The 13,372-nt window shown below is 43.6% G+C and overlaps 1 protein-coding gene across 1 annotated transcript; it reads right to left on the bottom strand.

Moving 5' to 3' along the window:
• LOC115582568 (protein Wnt-2b-A-like) lies at positions 1–10,165 on the bottom strand. Its single transcript, XM_030418582.1, has 5 exons — positions 9,519–10,165; positions 6,381–6,601; positions 5,249–5,526; positions 4,114–4,372; positions 1–1,951 (listed from the first exon to the last, which is right to left on the bottom strand). The coding sequence occupies exons 1-5, from the start codon at positions 9,686–9,688 to the stop codon at positions 1,722–1,724; spliced, it is 1,158 nt and encodes a 385-aa protein (XP_030274442.1). The 5' UTR covers positions 9,689–10,165; the 3' UTR covers positions 1–1,721.
• Positions 10,166–13,372: the final 3,207 nt, after the last annotated feature.

Consider the following 13,372-nt stretch of genomic DNA (forward strand, 5'->3'; position numbering starts at 1 on the left):
TCATAAACAGAAACTTGGTTTAATATTTTTTCCTCCAGGTTACAATACATAGTTTGCCACTTATTTTTATATAGGATCTATGGAAATATAGTAGCGTTAAAATGTTGTGACACTTTTATTAATGTACATTGGGCCTTCTGGTTTGAGAGAAGCAGTAGTATGGGTTTATCAGCAGCGCAATTCTGGCAGCAATGAAGGTGAGGCTGATCAAAAGGTAACAGACATCAGAAACCTGCATCAGAACTTCACAGAATGATGTTTAAGACAGTGTGTATTGTGCTCATCGACTCAGCTGATCTGTAAAGAACAAGGGAGCTAAGTTACGTAGTTAGAGAGTAGCCTTCACGCCTGTACTGCAACAACGAGGCACACTGAGACAATATTTTTAATACAAAGAAAGGAACAAAATTCATGTTACATTTGCCGAATTTACAAAAGGGGGCAGATAATTAAGAATCTGTCTCAGACAGTGTTTGACAACATTTATAAAGGGTACCCCCAACGCAACAACTCACAAAATGCTGTGTTTTTTTGTTTTTTTTTAAAGGAATCCGGGGGGTGATTTACCGCCACCTCAAATCGAGTGAGGGCAGAGATCTGATCTCAATGGCAATAACGAGAAAATGCATCAAAAACACCAGGTGTAAAACGCAAAGGCAAAGATCGGATCATTTATTGTCTGCATACCTAATCCAGATACAGATCTTATTTTAATACCAGGTGTAAATGGGGTATAAGATATAAAATCACATATACCGTTATAGAAGATTTTGGCCATATCGCCGAACCCCTAGCCTACGGACATTTGTTTGAAGCTGTTGGTGCAGCACTAGGCCAAAAAAAAAAAAGTTTTAAACAAAGACAAAGAACCAGAGGTAGAAATTAAGAAGTTTTCCTTAAGGCAACACAGCCAGAATGTGTTAGACCAGTTACAGACTGTGGGATAGTGAGTGAAACATGTAACCCTTTGAGATATCAGTCCATATGAAGCTTTGCGGTTTTCTGTTGGTGTGTCCCTCTGAAAGTCCATCCTCGCTCTCCGGTTTGTGGTCAGTTTGTGTTCACAGTGTAATCATCTGGCCTTACTCAAGTAGGAGCTTTTTACGTAAGCTCCGGACTTTTTTGTTAGTTCGTTAGAGTTGCACTAATTAGCAGCAACTGTCTTTTTGCGTTTTTCTTTTTTTACACGATTTGTTGCAGTACCATACAATGACTCTATCATTTTAAATGATACAATGTCAGTGTTTTTCTTTTTACAATAACTCAAATAATCTTTCTTTCTCTCTCTTAAGGCTAAATATAACTATTATTATCATGTCGATTTGAGCAATGTCACATGCTGACACGGTCTTTACATACTCTTAAAACTGCAGACATTACCTCATTATCTCTGCCTGAACCAAGGGTGCATTTTACATCAGAATAATATAATATAATATTCAGCCATTTTGTATCAAAGATCCAAAGTTTCTCTTAAAAAAAAAAAGCTCAACAGTTTGTTCTTAAAATCACTTGTTAGAGCAGCACACGATCAGAAACTGGGCCTAGTTTCCAGTTCACTATCAAGGTCTGTGAAGTCTCTGCTTCAGGAAGTGTCATTGGATCAAAAGCTGGAGGTATTACAGTTAAGAGATCCCAATAATATATCCCATAATAAAATGCAGTCATTAGCGCGCAGGTTAATGAGTCAGTCGTGACTGTGATTGGTCAGATCCTCCTCCTTAGGTTATGTCCAACCAATCGGGACGCTTGTGGGGCTTGCAGGTGTGGACATCCACCATGTCCTCGCAGTCGCTGCACTCCACAGCGCAGCACCACTTGAACTTGCACTCGCACTTGGTGACGCGCTTGACGCGCATGGTGTCGTAGCCCCGCCCACAGCACATGACCTCGCAGCCGTCCGTGCCTCTCGAGGACTTGTTGCACACTCTGCCTGCTGTGCCCAAGGAGCCTGAAAGAGACGAATGTATTACTGCAGAGAAAATCATAATTTCCCTGAAGCATCAGTAGAAAAAAACATTCTACATCTGGAAATTCGTATTTGTTATTAGTTTATTTTACTTTCTTAAAACAGAGAAGGGACAAATCATGGTTACAATTTCATCCTGAAGTAGCCTAACCTCGACCCAACACCAAAAAACGAATACAACAATTATAAAAATGTATAAGAAATACAGTCAGTTTTCGCTATTTTAATTAATACAATAAATTATATTTATTACGTTATAATTCCTTTCACCAAGGAGTACAATGGTGATTTACAATGGTGCACTTTACTCATCTTGGATTTGGTAAGTAGAATAACTGTCTTTACTAACCACTTTCAAATTGAAATTAAACATTTTAAGACATAATTGTTTAAGAGTGAAAACAGTCACGGTAGTAGCCTCTCTAATCTACAGGCTCAATTGGGAGGCATCATGTATCGGTGTCCCCTTTTAAATTCAAATGGAACAACAATTTGGGGCTTGACAGGATTTAATTCCAGTACACCCACTCATCGTTTTATCTTTCACACTCATCCAATGGAAACAAAATGTTTTCTACATAACCAAAAAGGTTTTAAAGCTACATCAACTGATTTGACCAAGTGGTAACACAATATTGACATTATAACGTTCATACTGCAAACATTTCCTAATTTAGCTTGGAGCAACAGTAGAATTAATTTGAAGTTGTTTGCCTTCCCGTCTGATCAATGCAAGTCCACTATTTACTCTCCTCTAGCTATGTGTTGGGGTTTGGGTCCCCAGAACATTGTAAGGGAAGGCTTGGATAGGTTTTCTGTCTTTGTCTGGTCTGTACAGTTTATCTGGAGTTTTTTTTTTTTACTGATTGGAAATGCATCCATTAGGTTGCTGAGGGCCGAATTTGTACGCTGCCTCTCATGATTATCATTATCGATGAACTTGCCAATCATTATTTTGATCGTTAGTGTTTTGTCCATAAAATGTCAGAAATGATGATCACATTTTTCTAAAGCCCAAGCAGACGTATTCAAATGTCTTCGCTTTGTCCACAACCCTGACAAATTCTCTGTAGAGTCTAAAATATTTACATTTGAGAAGCTGAAAGGATCTATAAACTATCAAAATAACCAGCGATTCATTTAATAGTTGACAAGTTTATCCATTAATCAACGTATGGTTGCAGCTCTGCTCTGTAGAGCCGAGGGGGACGGCAGGGTTGTTTCTCACATCACAGTTATTTGATCTAACTGAAATATTAAAACACTGATAAGTAGTTGTTTTTCGTGGTTGTCCCGGCCACATATCAGCTAAACTCCATTCATTTTGGGAAAACCTCTAGTGACGACATACTTTGAATGTCCGGAGCTGCTAATATTGGCAGCTTACCGCCTCTGAACAACGGTGGAAAACTGAAACGATGTTTTCCAAAGCAAAATATCTCTTTTCCCACACTCTTCAGCTGGGTATTGGATTCCAGACACGCTGACAGACTAGTCTTAGGGCCAAACACAAAGGTGTCCATGTACTCAGGTGTTAAATCTAGGCCTGAGATCAGATGCCGCGTCTAATAACAGAGAATCCGTGAGGTAAAGAGAAAGAGGACAAGGAGAGATATTCCCCTCAGGCTCTTGGGAGTGCAGCTTAATACTGACCAAAGGAAGGATTTGAAATAGTAAGCCCGCATGTATCCTTGGGCTGTGAATTCCTATACAATGGAGATTAGTGGCAAGGAGAGTCATAAGCTCATTTTAAGATCACCTTTTAACAAGTAAACACAGCCCTTTCCTTTGAGCGAACACACCTTCATTACTCCCCCAGTTGTCAAGCTGCGACCAAGCAGGAGGAGGAGGAGGAGGAGGAGGAGGATCTGATAAGTTAGTACCATCATGTTCCCCCCGCACGTAGCGCACTGTGCTATCTTACCTAACATATTAACAGTGAGTTAGTAAACTCCTTCACGCTCTATTGAAGGAGGCCGGATTGAAGGAGGGAGACGGAGCTTGACGAGACAAAGCCAACACCAGGAATTAAAGTAGATGTTAAAGGTCAGATCACTGAAGTTTAAGCTGTAGAGGAATGTCAGCGGACGAGCCTCATATCTTCGCAGAATTTGTAAAAGCGATTGCCTCACTCGTTCACTCACCTGCCGCGCGGTCCATGAGACAGTAATCGGGCGAGTTCTCCACGTACACCAGCTCGTTCTTGGTGCTTCCCTTGAAGTCCCTGTCTGCCACCATGAAGCCCGCCTGGTTCATGGTCATCTCGATGGCCGTGTTGTACTTCTTGCGCAGGTAGTCTCCGGTGCGCCTGAAGTCGGACATGGCCAGCCAGCAGGTTCTCAGAGAACAGGAGCCGCTGACCCCGTGACACTTGCACTCCAGCTTCATAAAGCGCTTCACTGCCTAGAGCCGAGGTCAAAGGTGACAGGGTGTTAAGCCTATGAAGTTGCCCCCGGCACGATGTGAAGTGTGATCAGCTCTGCAAGCACGGTGATTGGTTAAATGTTCTTCACTCTGGTTGGAGACTTTTGAAACATGATATCTATACTATATATTTATATATATGATAAAAGCAAATTTTTGATGTTTGCCGTTCAGTCATTTGATCTCATTTCGTTGCCTTTTCAATCTACCAGCGAGATATTTTACTCTTCTTCCCTCAAAAGCTAAATCTAATGAACAGCATCACAGGTTATTGGTGGGCTACATGGATAGGGTTAGGGTTAGGGTTTTTAGTATTATATTATTATTATATTTTTAAATATTCATATTGAGGAATTGTCTGTAAATTCAGTACAAAGCCATTTGATGGTCCAAACAAGACATTTTAAATACATTCTAGTGAGCATTACTCTTTGTTTTCTGAGGTTTTATACTAAAAACTCTGCAGAATAATCAATTATGAAAACTTGAATGGCACTCAGTAGAGTGTATACCTCCGCCAGAGATAACAACCCCTTTTGATTCAGTCAATCAAACTCAATATCCTTGTGTCAGTCTGATGGGAAGATGGGAATTTACTCATATGGGTAAACCCAACAAAATACTTTTCATGCCTAATCCTCACCAAATAGCGACATAAAAATGAAAAAGAAAATGGAAACTAATTAGTGAATAGTATGTTCCAATCAGGATGCGAATCTCAGTATCCTGAGTAACATCCCACTCAGCCATATCGACTTGAAATGATGATGAAAAATTGACCAATCACAACAGCGTAGAAATAAGTCTGAAGTGTTTTGAATCCACTCAAATGTCAACATTAAAGCTGCTGCTCACCATTCGACCGCACCGGTTGTTGTGCAGGTTCATCATCGCACGAGCGTCCTTCCCCATCCCTTCTCTAGCGTCCACGAAGGCCTTTGCAAATTTGATGCCGTAGTTGACATTATCGCTGCAGCCACCCCAGTCGAAGTTGCCCCTGTCGTCACTGGCTCGCCCTCGCTTATGGCCGTCGCAGTTGCAGATCTTCAGCTCCCCCTGACTGCAGGCCCTGGTGATGGCATACACCACTCCCGCTGAGGAGATGGCGTATACGAACGCGGCCTCTCGGCTGCCTGGGGTGCACAGGAAGGAGAGATGTGGCAATTAAATCAGATTATGATGTTCTATCATCAGAGAAAATATGTTTTTACTGCTACTTCTCTTTGATAAATGACAGTGTTTTAAACTTGGTCAAAAACTACTCCGGCTCTGGTCCTGTGTTTGGTAAGATTGTAGATTTTAGTGCCCAGGTTCATTGTGTTCCTGCTCAGTAAAGCAGCCTTTCTCCGGTATATTCCAGACGGCAGGAGCACAGAAATCAGTCCATTTATGGTGGATGGTCCAGACAGAGGTAGCTGCATGTCAGCTATAACATCACAGTCCAGCCGACTCTCCTTTCACCTTTTTAATTTGCACAGATGGCAGCTCTCTCAGTCACTGTGCTCTGTTTTCATTTCAGGCAAGAGGAGATTTTGGGGGTTATTTGGTCTGGCTTTCCCACCCACCTCCCCGTCCTCATTCCTGCTCACGCAACGGAGCAGAACACAGGCGATATGTCAGGGAGTAAAGCTTTGTCTGGCTGCCAGAAACATCTACCCAAATATTTACATCTCCTATTACTGTTTATACATCACCAGTGTGGTGATCTGCTACTTGTTTTCGGGGAACATCCACTTTTCCCAATCTTCCCTCATTCTGAAGAGGGTAAAAACAAAACCCCACAACACTTTCTCTTTCTGTTTGTGTTTGTGTTTTCAAGGCAAAGTTGATTTAATAAGACACCTATTAATTCTCTGCTTATCTGGGCAACAGCGGAGACATTTACGAGGATGATTAACTCGAGTGTCACTGGCATAAACAACTGCTGTCACGCACAGGCAGAGAAACCACACAGATAGAAGTCCTGGTCGCACACGAGCAGACTCACTTCGCAGCATCACCCGGCCAAACACCGTGTGGTCGCGGTCCAGCGTGCTGCAGTTCCAGCGGTGGTTTCTGAACTGGTGCTGACACTCTCTGATCCACTCTTTGGCCCCCTCGCCGATGGACTGCATCAGGTCCGGGTGCCGCTGGCACAGCTGACGCTGCTTGTTCACCAGGCCGGGAATGTTGTCGCAGATCACCCGAGCACCCAGCGCCCCGATGTACCTATGGGCGAAAGAGCCAACACAGTATAAAGAAATGAGAAGTAAAAGGGGTACGCCGACAAATTTCACAGAGTTGACACAACAGGGACAACCTTTAAGTCTAGAAGCTGTACAGTAAGTTGACCTCTGTGGCTCTGGAGGAGTTTGTCAAGTCTGAGAAAATAACCCTTGATGATGTCATAATGATGTGATGAGAGTAATTTCAGCTTGGTTTTTGGCAGCATCCGGACGATGTCGACAGAAGGGAAACAATGGGAAAAACATAGATTGTTTCCGAGATCGTTACCGGCTCTGCAAACTTCTCTAAATAGTGGAAATCAGCTATTTGCTTCAGTACATCTTATTATGCTTCTGCGTCGGTGACAGCCATGGGTTGTCTGTCAGATTGTCCAAACAAACAACTTGTGTCAAGTGGAAAAATAATGTAGTTCTGACCTTTTTTTATATCCAAAAGGTCAAAGGTCAAACTTTTCTGTTTTGTAGTATAGTGAACACGATGTCACATAATTACATTGGAAGATATTCACAGAAATTCTTTGTACTGCAAGGGGACTATTTCATCGCCTGCCGCAGTACTGAGTGGTACTACGAAACAAGACGGACCGGGGCTAACTAACGGAGTTACCATCTCTACAGCACAGTATAGACTGTAACATCAAAATTGTTGTGTCCTCACCCTCTGCTGATAGTGTTAGTTCATTTCTCGATTGGTTAAAACAACAATTCTGGACAGTTTGTATATATTGCACTTTTAAAAAGGAAAGATTTGACATCTCGGGTTATGTGTTTATTCTAATGCTCAAACTTAAGATTGTGTTTGTTTTGAACTGAACAAAAATGCGAAGTGTAAAAATGACAAATCTTCATTTTATTCTTGCCAGACTGTATTTTGATTGCGCCCCATGGTCAGGTGGACAAAATAATCAGCACTTCGCTCGCAGTAAAAAGAAACAAAAGGGAATTTCTCGTTTTTACACTTTTATTTTTGCGCAGACTAAACAAACCTTTCCTTTAAAAGGGAGTGTGAGTGTTTCCTGGGAGATAGTACATTGTTGAGTCTCATTCCCCGGGTCGACGCATGAGTCTCACACATGACTCAGCAATCAACTATCTTACCCGGGAATCACTCACCCCACCTTAAATCCAGTTTCTTGATTGGATTCCTACTCGTGTGCCTGTTTTCCCCTCGCATCCACACCCCTCGTCCACTTGAGACCCAGATATTCAGGATGTAGAAGAGATTATTAAATTCCTCACGTTCAGTGAAAAGCACCTCTCTCCCTGTGACAGGCTTTTGCCTCCTGCTCCATTCACACATAATCCCTAAACTCCTAAAAGGGCCGATCACATGCTGCTGGTATTGTGACACTGGGGGTGGTGGGGGGGAAGGCTCTTATCAACAGGACATGAGGACAGTCATCTACAGTGCAAGTGACCGCTCAGGCCTTTCCCTCCCAGCCTCACAGATCAGCCATACTCAGGCACACCGCCCCCTCACCCACCACCCTCCCTCTCTAAGCCTGCACGCTCCACTCTCCATCCGGATATCATTATAGTCCCTAATCGCAGCCACATTTGTGTCGCCTGGCCACCGAGACAGAAACGGACGTAGCAGGCAGTTTCCACTCCCGTTATGGCTGTCCCAGTCCCGTTCTAACTGCGACTATCTGCCTGAGCAGTAAAGCAGAGCAGAGGCGCTACATGTGTTTATTGTGTGCTGTACACACCGGCTGTGCCAAGAGACCCCTGACCGTCTCCAAGAGGACACACACATAGAAAAAGAGAGAGAGGGGAAGGGGGTCCTGGGCGGCAAAGACACATGGTGCTTATATAAATTATCACGGTGGTTAAAAATAGGCCCTGACAATACAAACCAGGATTAAATAAGTATTCATCACCCTCCTCTGTTGCTCTCTGCGTGTCTTTCTTTTCCTTCCTCCGGAATTTCTCAGCAAATTTTTAATCAAAGCTTTTTTTCTTTTTTTCTTCAAAAAAGTATTTGCATAAGCAGCAAATAGGATAACATGCATTTGGCTCTCTTGGGAAATTACAATTCATAACATTATTTAGGCTACAAAGGGCGCGTTTTTTAATCTAAATCCAATCCGAAAAACAGTGAGTGTAATTGTTGTCGGTGCGCGGAGCCAGGGAGGAAGAGAAATTAGAATTTGGAATCTGCTGCGCCGCGGCCGGTTAAATATAAAGTAGCTGCACATCAAATGCAATTTCTGCAAGTGTGACCTGACACATGAGAACAACTATTTCAGGTGGGTGGGATAACAGAGAGGTGGGGAGAAGGGAGGGGGTGCATGCTTACACCCCTGCAGGGTGTTTTTTTTTTTTTTTCTCCCCCCCCTGAGTGTTTAAAACCTCAGGAGAAATCATCAAGGGGACATTTATTCATGCACCAGCGCCTGCACCTGCCACTTACTCTGGGCAAGATGGATGGATAGGGGAGATTCCCCCCCCACCACCACAAACACCCCCACCCCAAACACCATTAATCTTCATAAACGCATGGCACACACACTGCTGCTGTGCTGAACATCTCACCTTGCGCTGATGTTTTGAAAGAAAAGAAAAAATCAACATCAGCACAAACATTCCCATGCAGAGATGAAAGTGCAACTAGAAATGATAGAAAATAATGACTTTTTGGAGGTTTGGTGACAAAAATATTAACTTCACGGTGGAAGTTTCAGATCATATTTGTCCAATAAGCAGAAGAAAAGTTTGCAAGACCCTTTTCTGAAAGAAAACTTTCATTCTTTGTACCTCACAGATGGAATCATACATTCATTTAGGTTCTGTTTGCATCAGAAAGTTTCCCTGCACTCGCATCCGCAGCTTCAGTTCGGGCTCCCCGTCTCACCAGATGTGCGCTCGGAACAGGTCTCAGTGTCGGCAGATGTACTCACCACCACGATGAATCCACCCTCGGCGTGAAAATCAGCAGGAGCAGAATGAAAACGAAGTATATCTTAGAGATGGGTCTGGAGTGATGCTGGATTTTCGTCCGATGTCTGATCCCCATAGCCCTGCTGCTGTCCGGTAAGCTCCGAGGTAACATGCTTCCTCTTCCCTTCATGTGTTGGCGAAAGCTGCGCGATCAGGTGTGAAAGTCCTTGACGAGCGTCTGCCGTCCATCATCGGGGAGCCGCGGAGAAGTTCAGAGGGAGGAAAAGCGGGTTTTAAACTCCATCGGGTGACTGGTGCTGACAGGCTCTCTGTCAGTTCATCTGTAGCCTTTCAGTGTCGTCGGAGATTGTAATAAATGAGCGCGTCGTCTCGGATGTCTTTAACAGTCCTTGTAACAAGACGGTCACCTCTCCTCCTCAGCTGTTGCGCACCCAACTGAGTGTCACTGGGAGAAAAAAAAAAAAAAGCTTCGAGAAGTTGCAGGGCGCAAAATCCGGTGCAGCCAAAGTGGTGGAAGTCAAATCAGGGACGAGTCGAGTGGGAGAACTGTTTCCGAGGATGGGGGAGACATCGTGCGCACCTTTCCTCCTGTAGCCGAGAATGAAGATGCGCACCGAAAGGCGCAGCGCTCCGCCGCCGCGGTGCCGTCAGCTGTCTGCCCCCCTCCTCCTCCTCCTCCTCCTCCTTCCCTCCGTCCACCCTCCACCCCCTTTGTCAAAAAATTACAAATAGCGGTATGTGGAGCAACAGACAGCAGGAATGGAGATGTGTATAGTTAGTTTGATGGAAAGCAATCCCTGCCCGTGGCGTCGACTGGTTGGAAGTGAACGGATCCAACTTTTTTGGCGCTTCTGAGCGACCATTAAACACGCAGCCAGTGGGGAGTTTCTGCATTTCACTGTGTATCTAATAGCATTGTGCAATATCCCCACTGTGTTGTTATACATTTACATTTTATAGAGTTCAGTTTATGATATGTCTGTGGAGACTTTTGGGTCATATTTGCAGTATTTTCTTTGTTTTTAAGACCAGACAATTTCACACTATTGAGTTCAAATCCATGAATGACCTTTTTTTTATAACACATTTAGTGTTTGGAAAATGAACTGAACCAAAAAAAAAAACCTCCTGTTTTCAGATTATCAATAGTAATGATACAAATGATGATACAAAAAAAAAAAAAACTTTGCATGGGGTCTCTCTCCCACTATCAGCATTAGTGGATTGAATATTTGTGTTTCCGGTCAATAAAGACTTGCCGGGTCACCGCTGATGTCAGCCTGTGTCATCGGTGTGGAGGAGAAAGTCTTGCCTGGGAACCTGAAGCTATGAGGGGTCAAGCTCTTCTGCTTTGACACATCATTAAACAGGAACTTGGTGTCTCCGTAGAGACAGGTAGTCCTTCCCGGGGGGCATTTTAGACATTGTTTCATAGGTCTGTCTGTTTGTCTTAATACCAATGCACTTGTGGGTTTTAAACCCACGACAAAAAATCTTTGCTGTTGCCCTGAGCACTCTGAACTGGTGATGTCTACTGAGACCTAAACTCTTATCAGCTCAGGTTTTAGAAACAAATTCAAATGCAGGTCATAACTTTGATTTGACAAAGTTTGACACAGATTCAAACTGCAATAGACAAGTTTTCTGCTCAGTGTATGAAGTCAATGTTGATTGTGCAATATCATGGATGTAGAACAAGGAACCCATCTTTGGCTGTAACTACACAATTTTGTGTGCCTATCGGGTGTGCGGTCATCTGGGAAAAGCAAGGTTACTGTCAGAGTATTTCTGTTAAAGGACTAAATGATTGAATACATTTTCTTTTTTTTTTTTTTTCTTTTGTTTTGTTTTGGATTTTGTTGTTATTTGCAAATCTATGGAAAAAGGAAACGATCAAGTTGTCTGAATCTATTATTGTTGCCGTCAGCGGCACTCTTGGAAACACTGTTGGGAAAGTTGTCTGTGGCCACTTTAAGTAAAGTATTAGTCAGTCGGTTCTTTATATATATATGGCCCAAAACACAAAAAACATCACAAATGGCCTCAACAGGCTTTTCAAACTGCACTACATACGACACCACGTGACGAACCTAGATAAATGGACTGCTAACATGTGAGCTGTATGTATCTGGGAAGACTCGAAGCAACTTCTCATGCCAACAAAACCGGTAGGACTCAGACCACACGACACGAAGACCCACGAGGAGGACCAAGTCTACAATTCACACAGAGGGAAATGAGGCGAGAGTTGAGTGTCCTGGAGAGGAGAAATCCAAAAATCAAGATGTCTGGACTGAGGCACCAACTTAGGATTCAAGGTGGGAGAGTAAATAACCACCTCACCCTCCCCTCCCCCCCAGCTCCAAGCACTCGAGCCTCTCCTGTAATGCCACCGGAGTGCATGTTTGCAGTTCAGCTCATATCAACAGTCCCGATCCAAAAACAGGTTGGTCTCATTGAACCAATGTGGAAACACATGACTGGCGTCAAGGACATTTCTGTGACTTCACCGAGTCACTAGGTTGTCTGTGATGTCCAGAAGCGCGCCTGACGTGTATTTATTATTTTTTTTATCGTCTAAGAATCTGATGATTTATTTTCTGGGTCGATCGACGAGTTGTTTGATCCACTGAAATGTCAGAAAAGTGTCAGAAAAGTGTCAGTTTTGAGTTTTTCTCCATCTCCATTGATTATTCTCTGGTTTCTCTGTGACTATGAATTGATCCCAAAATAGTTGGATATTCATTTGATTTGCTGACGACTAATATTGCAACTGAAGTATCCAACAGGACAAGAAAGACGCTGAGGAGAAGCTATGTGCATACTGTGTGTATGAGAGTGTGAGGTCAGTTAAATCAGTCCAACTCCAGGGTTTTATACAGAGACCTACAGTATATAAAGTTCACTAACAGTGCAGCTGCCCAAAAATACCACAGCACAGAAAACAATTGTAATGGAGTCATCTTCAGTCCAGTAAGAATCTCCAAAAATACACATTTTCTTATCAGAAAGTAGCATTTTTTGTCATTATCAAACAACAAATAACTGGACACGTGCACTTGATCTACGCTAACGTTTCCTTGGCCCTTCTGTCTGTCAGTGGAGGTCCTCACTTCTTATTCTGTATCACACACACACACACACACTCAGCCCAGCTGTTTGTCCTTCAGTTGTGTCATATCTGGATTTGGAGCGACACTCGGATCCTCATTACATGTGACCCCGTCTTTCTTTACCCCGGGACAAGCTATGGATTTTACAGTGACAACTCTATAACAAATTGCTTTACAGGGAGCAGGTGATGGTGGCGATAACGCTCGTCATCCGGCCCCTCCCCTCTCCCTCTGTCTCGCTTTGAGCCAGCTCCAGCTGTGGTCTTTAAGAGGCTCAGTGTGGGGGCCCGGGCTTCTATTCTGGGCCCATCTCATGGCCCAGGGCTAATTTTGGAAGGAGAAGTGGGGACGAATAGGGAGGAAAGAAAAAAGAGCGCAAGAGGATAAGAATCAGATTGGAGCCCTGAGAGCTGCAGCACAGATGATTGCTCCGGTGATGATGCTTATCACAACGTTGTGGATCCGTGTCGTGACAGCAGCCATCACGACGGCCGGACGCTGTATTTTTTATTTTTTTTACGGTCGTAAATTCGCAGTTTCAACTCCTGACAGGTTGCGTGCTCCCTCCTTGACCTCAGTTTTGTCATCCCGTTCACACGCCATGACACTGCAGCCATGAGACCAATGTGTCTTACTGTATGTCTGCTTTTGTGCGCAACGGTCATAAAGCACAGTACCCAGGTCCACCCAGGAGGGACATGTGGCTGCAGCACTCCTTTTCAAGTTCAAGTTCAAGTTCA

The sequence above is a fragment of the Sparus aurata genome, chromosome 6, assembly GCF_900880675.1.
Source record: "Sparus aurata chromosome 6, fSpaAur1.1, whole genome shotgun sequence".
In the NCBI taxonomy this organism is placed as follows: Eukaryota; Metazoa; Chordata; class Actinopteri; order Spariformes; family Sparidae; genus Sparus; species Sparus aurata.

Excerpts from the sequence above, each read along its gene's own strand:
- LOC115582568 (XM_030418582.1), bottom strand. The coding sequence starts at position 9,688 with ATGAAGGGAAGAGGAAGCATGTTACCTCGGAGCTTACCGGACAGCAGC. Across the intron at positions 6,602-9,518 it reads AGGGTGGATTCATCGTGGTG|GTACATCGGGGCGCTGGGTG; the intron begins GTGAGTACATCT and ends TTTCGCCCATAG. Across the intron at positions 5,527-6,380 it reads TGGCCGGGTGATGCTGCGAA|GCAGCCGAGAGGCCGCGTTC; the intron begins GTGAGTCTGCTC and ends TGTGCACCCCAG.